A 25,393-nucleotide genomic window follows, 5' to 3' on the forward strand; every position below is an offset into this window, starting at 1 on the left:
CTACGCCTGCTTGAAATATAAGAATATAATTTCTATAGAAATATAATTTCAATCTAGATGAAATGCTAAAAGTGACTATTATATTTATTTTCATAAGGATGGATATCAAAATGACGCGGTAACGGACGCGGTCGCATAGCGACGACGGTTGATCCGGAGATCTTAGCGTTCAAACAAACAAACAAACAAACTCTTCCGCTTTATTATATTAGTATAGATAATTAGGAATTTTATTTTTTGATCTTAGTTTTGCGGGAGAAAGCTTGAAGCTGTTTTTAAATAAATAATAACTAAAAACGTCGTAATGCATGGATATAGGGGTGTGACTGTTAACGGGAATGGTTGTGGGTTCGAGTCCCATTCGAAGGAACGATGAAGATTTTCCTTTTCTCCCTCTAGTAATGAAGCAAAACGCGGCTTTGAGATCCATCATTTAACAGAATTTGGTGGAAAGTGAGGAAAGGAAAAGTCTTAATGAAGACGGAGTGTTTTAACACTAGGTTCCCAGGTTCCATCAGCCTGCAAATATAAATTAATATTACTTGTTAGTTATTATAAGTACACATGGTAAATATTTTAAAGAATATAGTATAAACATTTAAAAAACACGATAAAAATTCTCAATTACTAAAACTAATTTAGCATTAAAAGCGATTTGTTAACGATTTTAGCATTCATAATCTTAATCAACTGTCGCCTTACCTTTTATAGACTAACCTGATTTACTATCTAGATTATATATTTATTTTATGACAATCGTAAGGTCACCCCATTGTGTCTAAGAGTAATCAGCTATCCATTTTCACGCGTTTCAAAGAATAATTTCTGTTCAAAGTTTATAGATTCGTTTACCGTCGTAAAAGTGGAGTAAACACGTACCTATTCAATATTAGATTCCTTTCGATTAATGATGCCATCAAATTTTATTATGTTGTATCTTCATTCTGCATCCTGCACAGCAGGATATGCGGAGAAAGTTAGTGTTAAGACAGGAACAGGAGTTCCCCACAAAATGACATGGAATTCTAGAGGCATTCCGTGCTTTGCCTAACTTTGAAAGTTTTTAGCTATTAACGCTATTAACTTAATTATTATTACATTTACTTTAAATATCAAAGGATTACAAATAATTATTCATAGACAGCATACTCAACCAATATTTTTTACATAAAAACACATTTTACACGTATACTTATCCCAAATCCCAAATTTCATAAAATCAATGTTTTATATGTCCTCAAAAACTTAGGTACCCTTATACGATTATCTAAGCCTTATTTAAGCTCGAATAAAATCCAGCACGTAACCGACTTAAGCAAAAAGAGCATTACTTCGTCATGACGTACTGACAACTTTGACCCTTTTAGATTTGAAAGGGTTAGCTTAAAAACTTTATTAGTATTCTGAGCGGTCCAGGTGTAACCTTGGCTTAAGATGTAAGAGGGGATTATATGGAATTTATTTTGTATTTTACGTAATATGAGTAAAGTGTGGCTATAATATAATAGCTATGTAGATTGTAGGTACTCATTATGCATTTTGAATATCGATTTTCTTGTGGTACGTGGATGAATTGGCCAAATTATGGATGAATTTGGCAGAAGGAGCCTATTGTTAAGACACTCTGTTCCCTACTTTCAGGCCTATTTTTCGAGGCATCGCGTGTTTAGTGGCGAAACTCAACACCATTTTGCCTCGTTACTAGAGCGAGGAAATGAACATATTAAATATTTAATTTCATCGAGTGGCTAACTTCTATGACGAAGACGAACGAGTGGTTTCACTAACTTCTGCCCCTGCGCCACGACTGGTGTAGTACTAAGAGGATTTCTGGAAAATCCTAAGGAAAAGGGGAAAAAGTTATTTTAAATTTTACGTAATGGAGACCACGCAAACAAAATTCCACACAGCAGCGAGTAAGTTATAATATTCAATCGCTTAAACTTTACACTTATACCACGCTACATTTTAGAAGACAAGTGGACGTGGACGACGGGGGACAAAAGTCCATAGAATTCGGCGAAATTTGACAGGTGTCCTCCTAGCTGTCACCCCGAACAATAAACCTGATTAAATAATACTGAAATCGACAAATAATTCATTTTGTTATACTAAATGACACTTTCGTCTTACTTATAAGTAATTGGACAGATTGGCATAACTAAAATAAGATTAAAGGGATTGTTAATGCATAGCTGAATTTTGTATGGATATTGATTTAAAATTCATATTTTATTGCGCAGGGACAAACGTGCGACTAAAGCACGGCCGATTCCGGGTTCGATTCCCATTCGGTGAAATGAAAAATTAGTGTTGTATTCCGTAACTCAACACGCAATGCTACTAGAATACGACATCGATGTGGGATACAGTGTGAAGATATAAAAACATAGACACCTAGATAATTAATTATTTTTTTAATTAATTAATTAATTAATTAATTATGTGTAGGTAATATAAAAATAGTAAGTAATATTCGACTTCATATTCAAACTGTTTGATTTTATTTTGTCAAAAATTAAGCATGTACATTTTATAGAAAAGACATGCTTTTTACTTATTTCAAAATTTGCAAAAAAGTGTGTAACACTGTATTATTAACAAAAAGTTGGTTCATCATTTCATTGAAACGTTAGAATCTTTCATTAATATCTTATTTCCAAACATTTCTACGCAACGAAATATAATATTTAATTGGTGTTATAAAAATAGACGATATTAAAAAAACCTTGCTTATATTGATGAAAGTATAAAATAGTTCTCTAATATTCTAACACGGCAGAGTCGCTCAAAATTTAATTTCATAGTATTTTAACAGATGGTGTTACTCTTTTCTATGGGGTAGCGGAATCGCGCTGGGAAGATTTTCGAGCAAAATGTGACCCTCTCTCTATACAGGTTTTATAGTATACTTACCTGGCGTAGGGGACACCGTGATCAAGAAGGCGGTTCCCCCAGAGCGAGACCCTTCCATTGCACTGCGGCTGGGTTGACCTCTGCGATTATCCCTAATGCGGATAACTCGGACGCGTAATTTTTGGTAGTGGGGACTGCGTACGCGCCGTCCCCCTCATTAAAATATTATCAAATATATCGATTAGATTATTTAATATTTAATATTTATGCATAAAATTAATAAGTCGATTTAAATCTAGGCATACTCTTGATATGCTTAAGTTAACAGTAATAATACACTATTCACTATATATTTATAAATTAGTATAATTATACTAAATAAATAATAATAAAAACATATTTCTTTTTGTTTTTTAACGTACTTCATATAACGTACTTCGGAACGTACTAATTTCTAACAACATTGTCAAATTTCAATTTGACAACTGTCAATCGAGTTTGACGTTAGTGAATGCCATCGACGTCTATAAAATTAGTCAATCCCCAGCTAGCTGGTTCTTAAATTTTAATGGAATTTATGAAAACTTATTTAAAATATAAAAATGACTGAAGAAAATTATCAAGAGCGTCAAGAGAACGAATTAATTGCTTTAAAGGTAAAATTTTCTTTTTATATCATGAATAGTGTGGATATTTTATATTTAATTGATGAATCTTAGTAGTGTAACTTTTACACATATTTACAAATATTATTCAATATGCTTAAAAGTTTCATATTTTTATTTACCTCATTTTTGATACATTATTTGTAATAATATTAACTGATCATACGGAATTTAAGTAATGTTTCTTGAAGATCATGAACATGTTATAACTTGTATATTCCACTTTGCGATTGGCTTTACTGTTCTGTCCTTAAATAAGACATAAGGATATTTTTTTTTCTTAAATAGGATATAAGGATAATTTTTATAACTTATGCTTATTTCAAATATTTCTAAAATTCATCTTCATATTATATTTATAATTGTACAACCATTTTTTATTCCACTAAAATATTTATTGAAACGGATGGATGTTGAAAATATTTTAGAATAATAAAATATACTTATTGACTGCAAAATATAATTCTTAGTTTCTTGTTACAAAACACAATTAACTTTTAATTTAACAGGAAATTTATTATGATGGTAAAGTGGTTGATAATAGAAAGAATGAATGGAGCGATTGGTGTCCACTAGATGTTCTTATAACATTGAAGCCTTTGCATGATGAAAATGGAGTCCACTGCTCAGTAATTCTACAATTTATTTGCTGCTCTAAATATCCTGATAAGTATGTTGTTTTTAGTATAAAATATATTTTTTTATATGCACTTATTTGTTATTTTACATTGTACATTTTCAAAAGTTTTTAATAGTGCATATTTATTATGTTTGATAGGTTTATATTCTAGTTTTTATTAAAAATCATTAAAAGGTTCTCAAAATGAATTATTTTTCTCACTCTATCAAGACAAGGTGCAGTATGGAAGTCAATACTGCTTAAAGTGCAATGTCTTAAGTTTGGGCAGGAAGCAATGAGTAGAATGTCTTAGTACTAAATTCACTCTAATTAAACTGCTATATGCATACATAAAATTAATATTATACTTACTCTACTGATGACATACTGTTTTTTATGTTATCATCCTATATCTTATAAAACAAAGTCGCTTTTTGTGTCTGTCTGAACTTTCTAACTCTTCTTCTTCTAAACCACCCAACGGATTTGGATGTGGCTTTCACCATTAGGTCGAGTATTTCTCAGGGAAGGTTTATATATAGTTTATTATTTGTACATTCTTATGTAAATTAACATAAATACGATAAATGTGTATAAAGTCCTACCCGCTGAGACACTTTGGCGCATGCGCTGCTTTAATGGTAAATAATACATGAAAAAAATGTACTGGAGTATTGTTCCTCTTAATAAGATCTACAAAAAAGTCCGCGATGGCATATTTATATCTTTTAAGAATAACGTGTAGTATTCATATTTCTGTCTAAAAATAGTAATTTCAATATATTTTTTATTGTGAGGGATATTTTTCCATAATGGTATTAATCCTTATCCTTTAAAATACTTTGTTAATTTTCTACGTTAAACGAAGATAAAATTTGCTTTTTAAACTATTTCGAAATTGTGAATAGTTTTAGAGAAAAACGCATTTAATTATTGACACATCACGCCGTTCACACATCAACTGTATCGAGTCAAGTTTCACTTATCCCTTACTCTCAGCATATAAATAAATATATTAGTTACGTTGGCCATTTAATGTAGACCAAAACTGTCTTTTCTGTTTTTCATTTTAATAAGTACTTTAGAAGTTGTTACAATATCAAAAAATCCTTGCTGCGAAACGCGCCTCGCGACGTTATGCTTATACAAGCGAGTCCGCCGTGCCCGCCTGCCTTACACGCATCGGTGGTTCAGTGGTAGAATGCTCGCCTGCCACGCGGGCAGCCCGGGTTCAATTCCCGGCCGATGCATTCTATTTAATTTTCGTCACAGGCAGCCACGTAGTGCTTGCTTTTCATCAGGGACAGAATACCCTCTTCAGCATTAACCACAAGCTCGAAAAAAAAAAACCCGCCTGCCTTTATAGCAACGAAGATTTAGATGCGTTTGCACGTATTGGATAATTCGAGTTGAATGTATTATTTAATGTCATTTAACTATCTAAAAATAGTAATTTAAATATATTTTAATAAGTACTTGAAAAGATTAGTATCACAGATTTAAAATTACGGTACCTACTAAAAAATCCTTGCTGTGTAAAACAATTGGAAAATACTTATTGAAACTACGAAAATGCGGGTTGCATTAGGGTTTAATTAATTTTCACATTATCTTAAGTGCTTTGCAAACATACATTATATGAATAATCCAGTAGTAAAAGCGGGCGAAGCCGCAATAGGGTCGCTAGTTCAGGTATATAGTATTGTTTTCTGTTAGATTTATATGAAGAATATATTTACCTTGAAGTTTGGCATAAGATATTTAATGATTAAGAAATAGTAATATATTGTGTTTAAATTAAAATTCCAGATCACCAGAGATCTCAATAAATAAATCCACTGGATTGTCAGATGAGAATAAAAAAAAGTTACTAGACGAATTAGATAAATTAGCAAAGGATTTGTGTGGAGAAGTCATGATGTACAACTTAGCGGAGTATACTAGGGTATGTAAAACACATATTGTACAGTCATATTTTTATAACTTCATGCTGTGTGAAGTCGAAGAAGAGGAACGGAGTGTTTTAACACTAAGTTCTCAGGGTCCCTCTGTCTAGCTGTACAGTGTGATAAAAAGAATTTACTAAAATTTCAAAAATATTTGTTACAGCAATTTTTAGACAATTATAATAAACCCATACTGTCTTTTTACGAAGAAATGGTAAGAGATAAAGACCAAATGGAAAAACTTAAACAACACAATCTTAAAACTAGGGAACTTGAAGAAGTAAGTATTTTTTTAAGAAAAAAATATATTTAACAGATGTACAATTACATTTTATGTATATTTAGTAGTAATTTACTTTGTTTTTTAATTATGCATTTTTTTCTCCTGGGAGGAGTGAATTAACTTATTTACCTACTCTTCACAAAGTGCGGCACTGTGTTCCACCACATGGTTTTCTATCTACCTTCGTTTATGTGAACTACAGTGTAAAAAAACATTAACATCTACAAATAAGATATATAATGAAACTAAAATTTTAAATATTCGTCAACTATATCAATATAACACATGTATTCTTATTCATAAAATTTTACAAAACAATTTACAATCGGAGCTATCTTTTCTGACCAATAAACAAATAGGAAAGAGACCACTTAGAAGTGCAAATAATTTATACTTACCAAAAACAAGAACCAATTATGGCAAAAAATCTATTATTTATGAAGGAGCACAAATTTACAACAAATTACCTCAAGATATAAAAACATCAAAAAAAATGTATAATTTTAAAACTAAATTAAAGGAGCATCTTATAAAAATTAAGTAGAATCCGACCCTGTATTGTGACTTCTTAAAATGTGGGTAAACCTAACTTTAAATTATCTCAATGTACCCTCTTTCACTTACATTTGTTAATTGAGTATTTGATATTGTTTTCTTTTTGTTATTAACTATGTTTTGCTGATTCCGACGCTCACATTGTTTAATATGTATTTGTTTAAGATAACTCTGTATTTCTCTTTAAGTGAAATGTAATTTCTTTTGAGAAATAAATAAACTCTTTAACCACAAAGCTAAAAATTTATATTTTTAATTGTCATTGTAAATTTTTTTAGTTCCAAAAAATCAAAGACGAAATTCAAAGGAGGGAAGAGGCGTTACAAGGAAACAAAGATTCTGACAATACTAACAGTAACAGTGATGAAATGAATGGACAGGGTGATGTGCAAAAACTAGTCTAGTAAGTATATAATTTTTAACCAATTGTGGCGAGTCTGAATGTAAATGCAACAGATGTGTGTTTGATACCCACTCGGGGAAATTAATCGTTTTCATTCCTTTGATGCATTATCTCAAAAAAGTGATGCAGTTCTGTGTGAGTGAATGAAGTGTCTTAACACTAGTTCTCTCTTCATATCCTGCTATATGCTGAATATGGCGTAAGGCGCAAAAACAATAAAACTAATGTAACCAACAAGTGTTTTAATTAATTGTGGTTATTTTCTATTTTTAGTTACGCAGATGATAAAATATCACCAGCAAGGAAAATTCTTAAGAAGAGTGCAGGTTCGATGCCCTGTACATGCAATTTTGTGGGGATACAGACACTGAGATATACATATAAGAATACAAAGAAAGTTTATTTGGGAAAATGCTTAAGTAAGTTCAAATTTAGAGTATATATAAGTGCAGTGTGACAGTGTTCCACTGAAAATGTGATGATTGTATGTTAGATTCTCACTGAGGGAAAATAATGTAATTTCTTTTTCTATCTCTGCTCTGGTGATACAAAACGGGATACTCCTGCTCAAAGGTAAACCATGGCAAATTGTATTAATTAAATAAATTATTATTGCAATAAAGTATTTTAAAACTTATGCAGGGGACCCGTGAAGCGTATGAAATAAGAAAAAATAAACAAATATAATTATAAAGTAAGCATTTTTATTATTTTTTGTAAATAAATTACAGGCCATTCCCCAAATGGTTCAACAACCTTCCCAGCAATCGACGACGATGGGAGACTCCTCATGGTGAAACAATACCACATACCACCAACGCACTACATACAACATAGGAACAGACAGATAATCTCCCTACAAAAAGACCTAAAAACTATAAATAAACTCGAAAATCAATCATTAATACCATACATTGCAATGGAAAGTAAAGAAAATAATAAGAAACTCTCCTATTTAATATTCAGAGACTATATACCTGGGTGTTCTTTGAAAATGTTGTTGGAATCAACTAGTTTCAACGTTAGTGGGGGTTTGAAATTGTTGAGGCATATAGGTTTAAGTGTATTTAGTGTGTTAAGTGAGTTGCACAGTGTAGAAGTATTGCATAGAGATGTTAGAAGTGAAAAAGTGTACATAAGTGGGGAAAGTGTTAAAGTGATTGGAGCTAGTTTGGATGTACGCATAGTGGAGATGATTGATGGTGCTTTTGATTGTGATAGGTATGTTGTATTTTTGTTTTTGTTGTGATTTAAGAATGTTCCTTTTTGTTTCGTTTTAAAAATCAGGTTCACGCTCTATTCCGCACACTGTAGGGTAGGTAGAGGCAACCTAGCATTCCACTTAATTTCCACTTGCACACAACCAGACGTGTTAACAATTACACTTTGTGCCCTTACGTCATGACTCGTGCTTATTTTCTATAATTATTTTTTAACTTAGGTGAGGAATATGGTGTTCCCAGGTTCCCTACGCTTACCTTACTATGTGCTGGGTAAACTGTCAAGCTAAAAAAACACAAGAATGCCTATTTAATATACTTATATTCACTTTTTTATTTTCAAATATACAAATCAGTTAAAATCTTTAATCTTTTTCCCTTTATTAATTCACTTTCTAGGCAGACAAAATCTCAAGATATATACGCGGCGGCACAACTCCTACTGTCCATAGTGGCTGAAGACTCTCAAGAGATACCCTTGGACTTACCGATTGTTGCCAAAGATTTCTTTTCTAAGTAAGATGATTTTTGATATATTTCTTTGTTTAAAAGTACTGTTTTGCTCTGCTGATGACACTTAGTTGGGTGTACTTCTCAAACTAACTTCACGTCAAAACACTGATTTTACCTGTATAGAGTTCAGGTTTGGACTCATATGGAGTACTCTTTTTAACTTTAAGCTGAAGCACCCCAGTAACAACTTGAACCATTTGATTGCATCCTCTCCAATGATCTGTGAAAGGCTTGACACTTTGGCTCGCTTGATTCGCTGTGCATTCTTTACCGCATTTATCATGGAGCGTGTTTTGAGGAACTGCTTGATCAAGTACTTGCTTGCGAATGATGTTACCGCACAGTATGTCAAGCTCAAATATTATTCATATTATTAAGTCTCCACTAATATACTCCACTAATATACGGTTCTACAATTGTGTGGTACGTAAAAGAAAATTACTGCACCTGTCGTAGAATTATGGAATGGCCTATCTGTAGTAATGTTTCCGGGACGATACAATATGGGTCCTTCCTATGAAAAGACCATCAACCACCACCTTAAAGGCGTAATTCTGTAAAAAAGCTGTAGTACCTCTGGTGTTCTCTATTTAAGTTTAAAACTCTTTAACCTTATCATTTTAAGGTGTCTAACTCAAGATGAAAACGTACAGTGGTCAGCTGAACAGCTAGTGTCGCATAATTTCCTTATCGACACGCCTACCGTCATGCCTAATAGGGACGAACATAACTATATTGATAGTGGATCTGAGGTAATTATAGATTTTATAGTATTTTAATGTTGTATTGTGATAAAATAAATATAATATAAATAAAAGGTCATTATTGTGCAATTTTAGAGATGAAATATAAGAGAATCTCTATTTCTCTATAATTTAGTTCCTTGTAACGCAACAAGATGGCGTTTGACTGTAAACGCGACGTACTGTGGGTTCGATTTCCTGTCGGGAGGAAGGATTTATTCATTTCTTTGCTCTTTTAAGACGGTATAAACGGTGTGGGGAATAGAGTCTTAACACTAGGTTACTTTGAGGAATACAGCATGAAGTTAATAAAAATGTTAATATTTTTTTTCATGTGTAATCAGGATGAAAGCGGTATAAAAAGAATACAAGATATAAGTACGCTAGTGAACGGTCATTCCCGTTTGAACGAGGAGTTTGAAATATTAGATTGGCTTGGGAAAGGCGCTTTTGGTGATGTTTTGAAGGTTAGTGTTATACATTTACATGAACATATTTGTTCAAAGCTAAAGTATTTTGGACTGTTATACTTTTACTTTTCCGCTCATTTGTTTTAAAATTTGATTATTTTTATTATTGTATTTGCCATTTATTTAAAAAAAACGCTAAATCTAATTTGTCTCGTTAATCTAAAGAAAAAAATATTAAAATATAAACTTTTTATCTTATCCACTCATAATTAAGAGGATATTAATAGAATATAGGTACTTAATTTGTATGAAATAATATTAAATAATACTAATTCTCAGTTGGAGAATATTATATTCAACAGGGGTCATAATCAGCCATCACCATGAACAGCCTATTCTCGCTGGTGATGATGATAATGATTATTAATACTTATATTTCTTTATTTTTTTTTCCCAATAAATTATCGCGTAGATAATTACAGGTGAGGAACAAACTCGACGGTGGCCTATACGCCATAAAACATGTTAAATTGAATCCAAAGAGTGTTGATTTGTATAAGAAAATAACTCGTGAAGTTAAATTACTATCTCGTTTGAATCACGAGAATGTAGTTAGATATTACAATGCGTGGATAGAAACTATTATTGAAATAGATAAAGACGATAATGATGATAGTGAAACAGTTGAGGTTAAGAAGAGAAGTTTGGAAGATGATATAGCTAAATTGGGTCAGGGGATACAGGTGGGTAATTTTTTTATATAATATGGTGATAAAGGGTTTCCTATCTCTCTTAGAGATAAGTTTTCTGTTGTGCACATCTTTCTATTATTATAAACTTTCTGCATTTTTTTTCTTTTGTGGTGCAAAATAAAATTAAATATAAAGAGCATAAGTCATTCTTTTAACAATCGATCTTAGGGTTTTTTAAATTTCTAAATAAAGATACTCTCATGTATGAACAAAAATTTTTAACAGATATTTATTTACAATCACATGTTAGATCTTCATTTCCAACGGTATTTTAATTTTATTATAATTACAGTTAAATTGGTCTATGTCAGAGAACCCAGTCCAAGCTAGAGACGGGTCTACGGACAACGAGGACGATTCTGATGATGAACCCTGGTTTAATGAGAGGTAATTCAAAATATGACTTTCAAAAAATTACTTAAGAAATAATTATAGCTAAATTTCTAATCTAAAAACAGGGAATGTCACCAAAATAAATTGATTTATAATGTCCCTGAAAAGGTTGATTTTGGGTTTGAATGATAATTAGTGGATATTGTTTTTAAGGTAGATATTATACACGCAATGTTTTGAAAATTGGGTGGTACGTGAGAAACAGAGTGTCCTAACACTAGGTTCCTTCTGCCTACGTGTTATATGTGATATAATGTGAAGTTAAAAAAATATTTTTTGTTTTTTTTTTTATTAATTATATCTTTTTTATGTCTGCCTTTTCAATTTCCAGTCCAGAAAGCGCAACAAGTAGTAGTATAGAATTTGAAACCAATTCCGTTAAAGCTGAAACTCTACCCTCCGAAGAAACAATATCGTCGCCGACATACAAAAAAGTATTGTCCATACAAATGGAGTTCTGTGAGAAGAACACGTTGAGGCAGGCCATTGATAACGCATTGTACGGCGACCATGTGAGGGCTTGGCGGCTATTTAGAGAGATATTGGAAGGTTTGTATGGACTTTTTTGGATTGAATTTGTACCTGTGGACCGTGGAATAAGTAAACTTTCTACATTTAGAAAGTTAAAGCATAGTAAATTTCCTTAATGGGCCATATCAATATATTTTTTGTTTGCAAAAAACTTTATTAATCATTTAAAGTACATCAATAAAAAAAATATATTTAGAACAAAAATTCTTACTCGAGGGTAGGGAACAGGGGATGAGTAACTCATTGATTTTGATACTGATTTGTGAGTATAGTACACAAATAAATTATTAAAGAAAATATTTAAAAAATATAAATATTACAGGCTTAGCTCACGTCCATCAAAAAGGTATGATACACAGAGATTTGAAACCAGTCAATATATTCTTGGATTCTAATGATCACGTCAAAATTGGAGACTTTGGTTTGGCTACTAAAGTTTTTACTGGAGTGCCTATTGTTGAAGGTAAGTTGTCACTTGTATTTAAATACATTTTTTTTTTGCAGTTAGTTTCCATACTAAATATATTTATATACTAACGCGATGGTTATGCGTTCGATCCTATTATGCGAGATTAGCTTGAACAAACGCACAGACAAACAGATAAAAATATTAAAAATCATTGTTTTGGGTTCTGTTACGGTAATAAATGTTCTTAATACACAACAAATTTTCTTATATATCTTCCATGGACAATGTACATACCGCGATGAGTTATAAGTAATTCTATTATACGTACAAAGAACGGCGTTGGGTTCCGCCACTAAATACACAATACCTCCAAGCTTCGGTGAAAAGTGGGGAACGGAGTGTCTTAACACTAGGTTCTCTTTGCCTACCCTGCTATATGCAGGATACCACATGAAGCTGTTCTGATCTGATTTATTATACGTATATATTTTTTATTGATATTCCACTCTTTTTAGATAGTCCATCACAGGAAGATGTTGATGAATTCCTGACGAGTAAAGTGAGTTCTTCATAACTATAATATTAATATACGTTTTTTACATACATACTTAAATTTAAAAAAAAACTATATTTTAAGATCTCTTTCATTTCATTAAAAGACAATATATAAATGTAAGTAACTAAATACTCTCACCGAGTGAATTGGTTAATAGGCCAATACACTATTTTATTGCACAATATATTATATGAATTTTATGGTTTTAATAGATTTTTTTCTTTACTTTTTAAGGTTGGCACAGCTTTATACGTAGCACCCGAGCTCCAACAATCAGTACACAAAGTGATATACAATCAGAAAGTAGATATTTATTCCTTAGGTATTATATTATTTGAGATGTTCCACCCACCATTCACGACTGGCACGGAGAGATATGTGACATTAGCTAATTTAAGGAAAAAGGAAATTGTATTACCCCAAGAGTTTCAAGAGAAAAATGGCAAACAGATTCATGTTATAAGGTATTGTTTTGTTATTTTTTTTAAGTTGGGGTTTTTATAATTTGTTTGTTGGGTCTTTTCAAGTTTTTGGATTCCTTTCTAGTTAGCAGAAAAAAAGGACATTTTTACTTATTAAATTTCCACAATTAGCATATGTATATATATCAGTAATATTCTGTTAGATAACTTCAGTTTTAATAAGCCAAATAAGTTATTCTGTTTAATTAGTTCTAAAACTTTGATATTTTCATTCATTAAAGGGGTTTCATACACAACATTTTCGACAGTTATATGCATATAATATATAACACATATATTCGCATCTATTTCCTTACAACGTTTGAACTGCGACATAACATATTAGAAATCGTTTTAGATGAGATCAATTTTTAGATGGCTTCTCAACCACGACGCAAGCTCCCGTCCAACTAGCCAAGAGCTCCTCCTATCGGAACACGTCCCCCGAGCTGTTTTAGAAGTGGAACTATCCGGTGCCATCACACACACACTCAGTGACAGAACCTCAAGGGGTTACCTCAGACTGATATCAGAGTGTCTCACTCAGAAACCCTCGTTAGCAGTGGAATTGACTTATCATAGCACTTTTAAGAGTAGGGATATGGATTTTGTTGGCGGTATCAAGGATTTAGTGGTCAGGGTGAGTGTAAGTTCTCTAAATAAACCAGAATTTCTAGGGCAAATCAAAGATCCGTAACTGATATATTGGGGCATACCATCATAATATCCATTTCCTTTACATACAATTCGACGATTAAGGCGCTGACGGCAGAACCCTTCAAAAGACATAACATACAACAATACATAACATACAAAAGACATAACACAACTTTCGAATAATCATCGTAACTTGAACAGTAATAGGAAAAATAAAGTCAGAATTGGTTTTTGGAGGGGCCTTTCCAATCCCTTAAAGTTTCTAAAATATTTTTCATAAGACAGTAAATCATAAAAACAAAAATGAATGTGAGATCACGTCATATGTGGATCATATTAGTGGATGGATTACATGTGTGGATGAAAGATCACATGAGAGGATCACATATATCATTATATTTGGTTACACATGTACATGTGATCTCTAATATCGTCTGTACTGTGTAACCAAATGTATTATATATTATATTTCTTATTAAGACACTTCGATCTCTACTAAATGTTCCAATCTTTTTCTATCAGATATTCCGAGAGCATGGCGCCGTAGAATTCTCTCCGCCCCTCCTCCTACCCAAAGCTACACGCTGGGATCGTTTTCCGAATGCAGTGAGAGTGATGACGTCATCGGGCACTGTGTGTCACTTGCCTCACGATCTGAGGTTACCATTTGCAAGGTTTGCTTTTTTAAAATTTTGAACGATTATTATGATTGATAATGCTTATTAGTATAAAATATTAGAAAAAAATTATGTAGATATTATATATCGAATTGAAGGCAAACTCTTAATATGTTACAACTTTTTGTTAAGATTTTTTTTTTATTTTAGGCACACTGCGTACTCGGGATCTAAGTACATGCGTCGCTACGTAGTGGATCGTATTTATAGAGAGACTGAGAAAACTGTGAAAGGGTTCCATCCTAGAGAGATGATTGAATGTGCCTTTGATATTGTTACTCCGAAAACAGGTATGATTTAATTACACTTAGTTTTTAGTTTTAATATGCTCACATTGATATGAAACAATATTATATGGAACAACTTTATAAAAATTGCTATTATTAATTGTCTTCACTGTCAATTTTTAGAAACACTTTGGTCCGATGCGGAACTTCTCGTAGTTGCGAGTCGGGCAGCATTAGGAACTTCACTCAAAGTGTTCATACAATTGAATCATACGGAATTACTATCTGCCTTACTATCCTCCTGTGGAGTACCCCTGGATAAACAGTTAGGCGTCTATCCTGTATTAGTGGACGTTACATTAGGTAAGTGTTAACTTACAATAACACATTAAAAAAATATTATTAAGCCATATAGGCATATGTTCTTATGCTACAATTTATTTTTGTTATCAGCAATTGACTAAAATTGTTCTAAAATGTTGAATTCGGTGTTTTACATTAGTGTACTATATAATGTACTATATGACAGAAACGTAAATCTCATATCAAAATGTTACTGGCTTAATATCACCATTCAATAAATGAATGAATGAATGTACTTGTGTCTAACTGTGCACGGTCAAAGTGTCACGGTGAGTTGCGCCACTCTACACGCTCCAAAATTGAGCGGAAGAGTTACGAACAGAGTGTCTTAACACTATACTTTATCTACTTTCCCTGCTATACTGCGTGAAAGTAAAAATCTAAATTCCCTTCCAGGTCGCATAACAAGTCTTCAACTCCAAACTCACTTAACGACACTGTGCGTAACAGATAGAGATATAATGAACATCAAACGTCTGATAGACACTAACGTGCCCGTAGACAAGCTGAGGGAGGTAGTGGGTTCAGTCGCCAAGAACAAATGGAGCTCCATAGTCGAGTATTCTATACAACAACTGGAACTGTTGTGTAGTCACGCTGTTGCTTTGGGGTGTAACGTGAGTGTTATTTTGTTGTTTTTGATGTTAGTGTCACATATGTTGTTGCTAAATAATGTTTATATTATGTTTATTACAAAGCTTCACGCAAGATTCCAGATTACGGTGAAAAGTGAAAAACAGAAGTGTCTTAATGGGAATGGAGTATTTTATTATTAGATATCCAAGTTTCCTCTACCTCTGCTATTCGAGATACAGCGTGAAGCTAAAAAAATAAACTTTTTTTCTGAGCCCTTTTTAAATAAAATAAATGTTTATTTTTTTTCTTCCAGGTCCCTCTCAGTATAGCACCGTTCCTAGCGTACAATGCTATGCAGCACAGCGGCGTGTTCTGGCAGATGTCGGTCAGTCACGACCAGAGCACTGTCAAACACCGATCCAGAAACCTTATTGCTGCTGGTGGGAGGTAAATGTCACACAAATATTTTAATTTTTTTTTAAAGTGATCAGACACTACGAAAAAGAAAATATTTCATATATGTAGCAGAATTTTAACAAGTGTTAGCTGAAACTCAGCCAAGCGCTTTTTTATTTTTTTCGAACGTGAGGTTTATGCTGCTAAGAGGACTACCTATTGACTTTTACAGCGACACTGAGTGGGTAAGGAAGAGGGTACTTACTCTGTCGCTGAAAAATGTAGCACTAATTTAATTTCTATTTCAGATACGATAATCTAGTTAAAGAATTCTGGGCAATAGCTCGACCTGCCGTAAAAGATCATAATATTAGTCTCACCAGCACGTCCGTTGGTTTTTCCATGTCTTTGGAGAGGATGGGCGCTATTTTGAAAACTATGGAAGTCGATTTGCCGCCTGTGATTAAGAATCTCGAGGTGAGTGTTATTTTTCGTCTCCAAGCCAAATTTTTAGTATATAAATCTGTCCAAATGACAAATTCAACGCCATATTTGAATATTTTTAATCGTATCTTTAGCGGGACTTAATGTACAATCATCAAACATGGTCGTTTCTAAAAGGCATGAATTTGCCGCTGAGTTATTTTTTTAACATTTCCAAATATATTTTTCTATAATTTGTAAATTTATATTTTAAAATATATAAAAACCTTTATCTATTCCAGCCCACAACAATATGCCTATGTATATCAACAGACAGCAAAACTTCTATACAAATAAAACACGCCGCCATTGCTAAAGAACTATGGCTGAATGACATACCCACTATCTGCTGGACGGGCGCCGCGGCCGACGCGCATGATCTCACTAAATGTGCCATAGTGGTAGTGTTTAGAGATAGTGATGTAGTGTCAGTGTCGTGTTGTGAAGGGAATCGGTAAATATAGCTTTTTCTTCTATTTTAATTCGGTTCGTTCATTTTCGTTCGTCCCGTTCAATTTCATTCATGTCGTTCTTTGACTTTTATCATAATTGTTAGGACTTTGCGGGATAAATAATGTTTGTTAAATGTGTTGATAATAAGTTAAACACGCGGCCATTGCTAAAAGAATTATATGGTTAAAAAAGGATGGTTTCGTGACTTTTTAATATTCTGTGTGGAAAGAGCAATTCAAATTTGATAGAGTTTACTATTAAAAATACACTAATACTCAAATAACATTATTTCTTTTTATATTTCAGTGTGCGAGAGTACAAAGTGCAGTCATTGAAACTAGTAGATTTTATAAAACAAAGATTAAACCCTGACACTATTCGGAATCCTGAATTTAGTAAGTAATTATTTTTTTGCTTACTGTTAAGACTGTTTCACTTTTATTTAGCTTCACGGTGTATCCCGCTCAAAGCAAAGTAGGTAGACGTAGAGATAACCTACGAACCTAATGCTAAGACACTCTGTTAAGACTCCGTTCCGCCTTCCGCCGAATTCTGGAGGCAATACTCTTTGAGTGGCCCTCAGTACCACGTTTTACCTAGTTACCACAGCGAGAAAATGAAAGCATTAAAAACTTAATTTCCTCGATTAATTATAATTTTTGTGGATAGCCAAGACTAGCAAAGTTTACAAATTATTATTTGGTAAAAGTTCATAATAATTTAAATGTATTCCAGATATTTACAATTTTAAACATATGAAAATAGCGTATTCGTTAATTTATTATTTAATTTTCCATTTTATTTGTAGGTAATAGAGCAATAAGTTGGAGTGAAAATGAGAAATTCAGTGGGCCCACTGTGTCAGTCACATTCATTCTAAATGATAGAATGACTAAAAATATTAAACGACAGTGTGAAATGCAGGTAAGTTCTAAATATTGAGAAACATAGAAAACTCATTTTTAAGGAAGTTTGTATTTCATTATTTATTGTAAAATCATTTTTTCATTTGCATAAATATTAGTAAGAAAAGTAAAGTTGTATTGAGTTGATCTCTAAATAGACAGAGAAAGAAAGAAAAAGTGAAACATTTGATGTTTTTAAAATCGAACAATATTTTAAAATTGTTTATTTGTAAATTTAGTTTCGCGTAAATAACTATCTCACCAGTTATTTTAAAAGCACAGACAGACTCCAAGCTTATTTATATATATCCATTTAATTGTAACAAATAAAGTTTTAACTTCCAGATAAACAGTAAAATCACATCAACCCTAGAACAAATAGGACTCCAAACCGCCTTCAGTCGTGTACGTGTCAGTGTATTAGCACTAGCTTGCGAAGCGCCCTGTGTAGGGCTCGTCGCCGCTAATCTGTTCCTGCCTCTACAGATACATGCACTGGAACGAGCCTTCGCCCCCGCGAGTGATGCGTGAGTATAGATACTAGTGCGTGTGTGTGTGTTTGTCTGTGTGTGTGCGTGTGTGTGTGTTTGTCTGTGTGTGTGTGTGTGTGTGTGTGTGTGTGTGTGAGATGTATGTAGTTTTGTGGTATTGGAAATCCGCGTGAGTGAGATGTGATGCCGTGTATATAAAGGGGCCTTCGCCTCCACGAGTGGCTCGAGTTATAGAGAGAGAGAGAGAGAGAGAGAGTAGCCGTACTGCTCGAGTGCGAGTGAGATAGCGATATGTATAACTGAGTGTATGAGAGCAAGATATTAAATAGGGAGTTGTTGCTCTATATGTGTGAGAGAGAGGCAAGTACCTAAAGTACATGAGTGCGAGCGAGACAGTGACGCCACTTGCGTGGCAACGAGACGCCTATATTCTGTAAGCAGTATAAATGAGATAGTTACATATGCGAAAGAAATATTAAACCATACTTTTAAGCATTATGAATAACAAGAAAAATATCAACATAAGCTTCTTAGTATATTTTCTGTTACAGCTACAGCAAATACCAGAACATTCTAGACGAAGCTCTCCGAGAACTCACGACTATTGTCAAACAAAATTCCCAAAACAGATCCTTAGAAGATATACATATATACGCTTTGTACTCCATACCGGATTCGCTATGTCGAATTATTACTTGATATATAATGGCCTATGGCCTTGTATTTATAACCAATTGTGAACTAAAGGTCGCAGGTTCATATACATATGTGTTTCGATGATATAAGAAATATTGATGCCTTTGTGGTACAAATAATTGGTGACTGACTGAATGGGATTAATTATATCTCAAACGATGGATCACTTATATTATGGATATTTTCCAGATCTTGGTCGGTTGATATAGTGCGGTGTTGAGTTACGCCATACAGTGTTTCTAAATTGACTAATAGCTTTCAACGGAGTAACGTATCTATATTCAATCTATCAATCATAAACTATTATGAAAAGATAATTGAAGAAAATAAATTTAATGAAAATGTAAGGCCTTATTTAAGGCTAGTACGAAATTTTAAGGCTATTGTGTCTTTAACCAAAATAAATAATATATGTAGGAGTGAAAGAGATAACAATATAAGTAGAGTCCTTAAACAATATGTGAAAGGAAGAAAGAAGTCAAAGTCAAAGTCAAAGTCAAAATATCTTTATTCCATAAAAATGCTTAACATTCACTTGGACATGTCATAAAAGATAAAAAAAAAATGGAAAACAAAATAACCAAAAAAAATGTGCAATTTTGACTTGAAAAAAGCCCGTTCAAATGGTTGAGCTCATGAGAAGATACAGGCAAAGAAACTCATGGCCACTCTTTTTAAATGCCAACATTTGTTATAAATCACAATTAACAATTTTTACTTAGAAATAGAGCAACTCATTTCCAAACATCTTTATCGCGAACATAATCTTTAACAGAGTAATAAGCTTTTTGGCAGAGCCTGTGCTTTACCACTTTTTTAAATTTGTTCAGTGATAAATTAACCACGTCGTTTGGAAGTTTGTTATAAAAGTGTATACTTTGACCTACGAATGAGTGAGACACTTTATGGAGCCTAGAGAAGGGCACAGCAAGCTTATTTATATAGAGATAGTTAGGACAAGAAAATGCGTTTTTTATGTGCAACATGTAAGTGTTTGACACTTATATGCAATTTTTATATTGAGTCTGTTTTTATTTAAAAATAAAACATAAGTTTTTACGTTTATTAAATATTTATATATTTTTAAGTTAATATACAAGTGAGGCTTAAGGGGCAAGGGCGAAACTGTGGCGACGCTACTGTGAATGCGACAAGTTCTGGGTTCAATCCCCACATCATCCATAAAAATGTAAGAGATCATTCTTATGTGCTTCAGACTACCCCAGACTTTTTGAATAATATAAATAACACCCATAAGTTATTGTTATTAAAAAAAATTGCACTAAAATATAGAATTAAGTAAATAGTTAAACAAACTTAGTACAATAGTATGCCCTCTCAGAGGTAACCGGTTCAAATCTCTATTCCTAACAATTATATATAACACTTTTGTGTTTTATTTGTATATCTTACTAGGGCTGTAGTGTTAAGTCATATAAATAAATGCATTTATAAGTTATAAGTTAGAAAATATTCTTCTGTTAGTATTAATTATTTTTCTTAGTTGACTTATAAAATCTCATATATTTGGAAACTGTTCCTTTGTTTGGAAGTATGGAAGTTGTGATATTGAATTAAGCTTTATAAAAGTGTTTAGACCGTCGTGGCAAGTGACTGTAACGCGACGGCTGTGGATTCGATACCCACTCATTGCCACTTCTATTCCCCCATTCGACATGCAATTTCTCGAAAATGGGATATTCTTCATAAAATCTTTATCTGTAGAATATTTCAAATTGACTACCAAAATTTAACTTTTATGTATTTTCTTTTTTATTAAATTTTATATTAATAGTAATAGATGATGAATTATTTGCAATACAGTCGGAAAAAGGATTTATCATATACAATAATTACCTTAATAAAAATTGAACCGTGTAATTTTGACAAAATGTAATATTTTTGAAACTTAACGCTACAGATATTTGTTATATCGGTTTTAAAGAAATATTTTCTTAAAAGATATGTGCTATTTTGTATAGTATTGTATAAATAAAACTGTTAAAATATTTTTTTATTTTCTTTACATGTGTGTTGTATAAATGTACCTATATGAGCATTTTTTCAACAAAATAAAACAATACTTGTATTATTATTTAATCTATATTTTAATAGATCACAGATATGTTACGAATACATAATACATATGTATTATTCAAAAGTAAATATATATTTTTTGAGGGAACTAGGAAACCTAGTGTTAAGACACTTCGTTCCTATTACGGCACTTCCCTTCCCTACTTTCCGCCGCATCATTCTAATTTCTACACCCAACCCAAAAGTATAATATTATCATTATTTTTATTAACTAAGCTAACTTCCTCCAATATTTACACTAAAATGCAGTACTATCGAGACGACGCCGCCCTGAAATGATGCTTTCTGAAGTATAATATAGCACAGTGCTGACTCGGGCAGAAAATAATCAAAACTAAGAGAAAATCTAAAATCACAGCCTATAGCTAACTTCAGGACAGCAACGACTCATGGAACTACTGTACACCACTTTTAATTTATATCTTAAGATACTAAAGGACCAAATGACAGATGTACAGGAGGAACAGCCGGTGTTGGTCCCAGCTCCTGTCTTCCACAATTATTATTCATCAACATTGATACAATGATGGACAGAAAAATCGCCATTGTCGCCCAAAATATTAAAATTAGACAAACTCGTGCAGTTCTCCAGGGCAGTTCCCGACGAGCGTTGATAACTTCATGGTGTCGGAGAGGCCTGGAATAGAAAGGAAATGTATTTAATTTATGATATTAGGTACCTATTAACACAGATTGATTAGACGCCAGACGTGACGCTGAGGTACAAGCGTGTGACTGTTGTTAGTGGTTCGGTTTCCATTCAGGGTAACGAGGTAAAGCATAGCGTTCCCTCCACTCAATGCATCCAGAATTCAGCGAAAATTGGGGAACGGCAATGTGTTAATGGGAACGAAGTGTTTTAACATTGGTTTCCCAGATTCCATGTGCCTACCTTCCTATGTGCAGAATACTACATGAAGCTAAAAAAATACTTCACATGATGTGTTGCAATAGTAAGTACAGCATTTAACTGTAAACGCGACTGAGAGGAACAGAGGTTCCTAACTCTAGGTTCCCTCTGCCTATCCTGCTACTTGCGGTATACCAAAGTATAGCACCAAGCTAAAAAAATATCGTATATATGCGCCAAAGCATCGTTTTTATTTACCTATCATTTTATTTTAGTAACTGAATAAATTAAAGTAAATAATGAACACAAAAAGTAGTTAGCCTTTAAAACTGTCAAAATATTATTATTATTGTGAATAGATTTTTTATAAATTTTAAAATGTCATTGGATACTATTTATTTTTTTAAAATTTTAAATATTAAAGCCAAAATCGAAATTCAAATGAGCACACCTTTAAGATTTTTTTTTAGATCTTTGTTGGTCTAATAATAAATGAAGAATTAATGAATCTAAATCTAACATACCTGTAATATAAGTTTTTGTAATTTTGAATTACTTTTTAATTTAATTAATGAAGGCATTGCGTGTTGAGTGGCGGAATTTAACTCCGAGCTTTGCTTTGACTCTAGAACGAAGAATTTTTCTGTTCCGAAATGCGTAAAAAAAAAATATCAGCTTCACGCTATACCTTGCACAAGCAGGGTACTCAGAGGGAACCTAGTCTTAAAACACTCCGTTCTCTAATTTACCACCGAATTGTTCGAGGCATTGCTTATAAAGTAGCAGAACTTAACGCCTGGCCTCGTTGCCAGAATGAAGAAATGAAAATATTAATAAATAATAGTGCATTCCCTCGAATGGGGATCGAACTCACAACCGTCACGTCAGAGACAGCCATGTACCCCTGCACCACGACGGTCCCTTCTATATTTAACGTTAATTATTTCCGCCCTAGTAGTGGCCTAGTAGTCCACAAAGTAATTAATCTTAATTACTTATATATTATACTACATGTAAGTATGTATTATTAATAAATCAATAAAATGGAAAACATGTCAAATTATTATCGGATACTTTTATAAGTAAACAATGACTGTTCGTTATTAATTATTTTATTGTCTCATTCCAATACTTCTTTTTTAACTTAAATAGCTTCACGATGTATCCCGCACACAGAAGGATGGACAGAGAGAACCTAGAGTTAAGACACTCCGTTCCTTATTTTCCACTGATTTCTGGAGGTATTTTTACCTTGTTTGATGAAATTTCTGCGGCTACGGTTTTATTTTAATAATAATTACCGCCACTTAACACGTTATGTATCGGATTCAGGGGGGAAAGTGGACAAAGAAGTGTCTTTAAAATATTTTTCCCCGTCTTTTCTCCCAAGTGCAAGTTAGTGTATAGCTAAAAAAATATTTTCGTTTCATTCACGCTGTATCTTGCACACAACAGGGTAGGAAGAGGGAATCGTTTTCCATTTTCTGCCTCGTCCTCCCCAGGGGGGCTTTCTCATGCTTTTTACGTGACTTCGTTCTAGTATTATTGATACTGTATTCTCGAAGGTCAACTGAGGTCTCCCGCTGATGTGATTATAAACAGCACACACGTTTATATAATATTCCGTTTTGGTTGAATGGTAAAGGCAAGATGAAGATATAGAACGAATAATATTTTAAACTATATTTAAATAGCCGTCGTGGCGTAGGGGCACAACCGCGACGATTGTGGGTTCGATCCCCATATATATTAAGATTTAAATATTAAAAATTTCACGGCTTACACTTAACACTAGGGTCCCAGGTTCCCTCTGCCTACTTGCGTGCTACTACTGCCACTATTGTGTTGTGCGAAACTACGAAAAATTGAGGCTTGTTAAATGATTCATACATAATAGTACCTAAATATTAAAACTCTTCCGTTACAACGTGAATGAAATCTCGCAAATGAAAACATGACCTTGAATCAATCTACACATAGATATAATTAAATTAGGCCGTCGTAGCGCAGGAACACAAGGATGTGACGGTAACGCGACGGTTATGGGTACGATCCCTTCTCGATCCCTTTTCATTTCTTCGCTCCGGCAGGCACTAAGGCAAAAGTGCAGTGTTAAGTTCCGCCAGTCAATACCCAATGCCTTGTAAAATTGGGCGAAAAGTGAGTAACGGTCCGTCTTACCACTAGGTTCCCTCTGCCTACCCTGCTGTGTGATATTAATTAAATTAAATTGTAACTGATCCCTGTTTATATTTTTGCGGTCATTTATCAATTTAATAGAACGTGTAACTATGTTTTTTTTATTTTTTTTTATTTGTTTGTCTATGCGCTTGCGCACGCTAATGTTAGAAACAACTCAACTGACTTAGATGCAGTTTTCATTATTGTATTTCGACTTCCCTTAACTGATAGTAGTTATTTTATTTCAATAGGTTCACAAATAAAAAAATATCATCATAAAATATTTTCATCGACAAAAATTCTACTAAATAACTGTTTTATTGAATTGGATGAAATATTAGTTTTAATGCAAATAAATATTGTATTTAAAATGATAATGTTATTAGAACACAAAAGTAATTCAGGTTAGTAAATAAATAATTTTACAGTTCAGACGGGCGAAGCCGCTGCCGGATGTATTAAATAAATTTAATACGACGAAGTATATGAAGAAAATTTCTAACTTTTCTTAAATTATTACATTTTTTTTTATTACCTTTTATATTTATATTTTTTATTCCTTTTTTATTTATACACATTTAATTACGTATCGATAAAAAAAAATACCTTAATCTATTGTAGGCGAGTTCTGAAGCAGTGGGCGCAAGCAGGTATTGTCTTTCCGAATCCATGTATAATTTTTAATTACTTTTATTATTATTATATAAAATTATTATAATTATTATTATATAATAATATATATTTTTAAATGTAATTTTACATTTATTATTAGCACTATTGTACACCACTATCTGTCGCCAACTAAAGTGAACTGGCGACCTGTATAATCGTTTTCGATAAGGAAAAGGAAGTTTTATTAAAAGATGTTAGATACATACATGTGTATATCCGTGGAGCTTATTAGGTACAATTTTTTTAATAAAAACGAATTAGCTTCACGCTGTGTCCCGCATACGGCAGGGTAGGCAGAGGGAACCTAGTGTTAAGAGGAGATCTAGTGTTAAGACATTCCGCTTTCCACTTTCC

General features: G+C 32.8%; 1 protein-coding gene, 1 long non-coding RNA gene and 1 other non-coding gene across 3 annotated transcripts; 2 read left to right on the forward strand and 1 right to left on the reverse strand.

The window, feature by feature from the left end:
* Nucleotides 1–2,908: 2,908 nt before the first annotated feature.
* LOC146537010 (U1 spliceosomal RNA) lies at nucleotides 2,909–3,070 on the forward strand. The gene has a single exon (XR_014878231.1). It is a non-coding gene; the product is annotated as a U1 spliceosomal RNA (small nuclear RNA).
* A 289-nt stretch (nucleotides 3,071–3,359) lies between these two features.
* On the forward strand, nucleotides 3,360–21,248 carry Gcn2 (eukaryotic translation initiation factor 2 alpha kinase Gcn2). Its single transcript, XM_085189054.1, has 29 exons — nucleotides 3,360–3,512; nucleotides 4,031–4,191; nucleotides 5,950–6,085; nucleotides 6,250–6,366; nucleotides 7,203–7,327; nucleotides 7,601–7,746; nucleotides 8,059–8,548; nucleotides 8,947–9,063; nucleotides 9,686–9,812; nucleotides 10,148–10,270; nucleotides 10,696–10,956; nucleotides 11,258–11,352; nucleotides 11,690–11,907; nucleotides 12,212–12,352; nucleotides 12,814–12,857; nucleotides 13,089–13,318; nucleotides 13,691–13,955; nucleotides 14,495–14,646; nucleotides 14,800–14,939; nucleotides 15,060–15,239; nucleotides 15,636–15,856; nucleotides 16,129–16,262; nucleotides 16,520–16,688; nucleotides 16,937–17,148; nucleotides 17,454–17,542; nucleotides 17,956–18,071; nucleotides 18,398–18,579; nucleotides 19,095–19,716; nucleotides 20,187–21,248. The coding sequence occupies exons 1-28, from the start codon at nucleotides 3,459–3,461 to the stop codon at nucleotides 19,240–19,242; spliced, it is 4,593 nt and encodes a 1,530-aa protein (XP_085045180.1). The 5' UTR covers nucleotides 3,360–3,458; the 3' UTR covers nucleotides 19,243–19,716; nucleotides 20,187–21,248.
* An 88-nt stretch (nucleotides 21,249–21,336) lies between these two features.
* On the reverse strand, nucleotides 21,337–25,163 carry LOC146537012 (uncharacterized). The gene is made up of 2 exons (XR_014878182.1): nucleotides 24,974–25,163; nucleotides 21,337–21,973 (listed from the first exon to the last, which is right to left on the reverse strand). It is a non-coding gene; the product is annotated as an uncharacterized LOC146537012 (long non-coding RNA).
* Between the last annotated feature and the right edge of the window lie 230 nt (nucleotides 25,164–25,393).

This window comes from Heliconius melpomene, chromosome 8 (genome assembly GCF_056956725.1).
Source record: "Heliconius melpomene rosina isolate 202511_hmr_F chromosome 8, ASM5695672v1, whole genome shotgun sequence".
Classification (NCBI taxonomy): Eukaryota; Metazoa; Arthropoda; class Insecta; order Lepidoptera; family Nymphalidae; genus Heliconius; species Heliconius melpomene.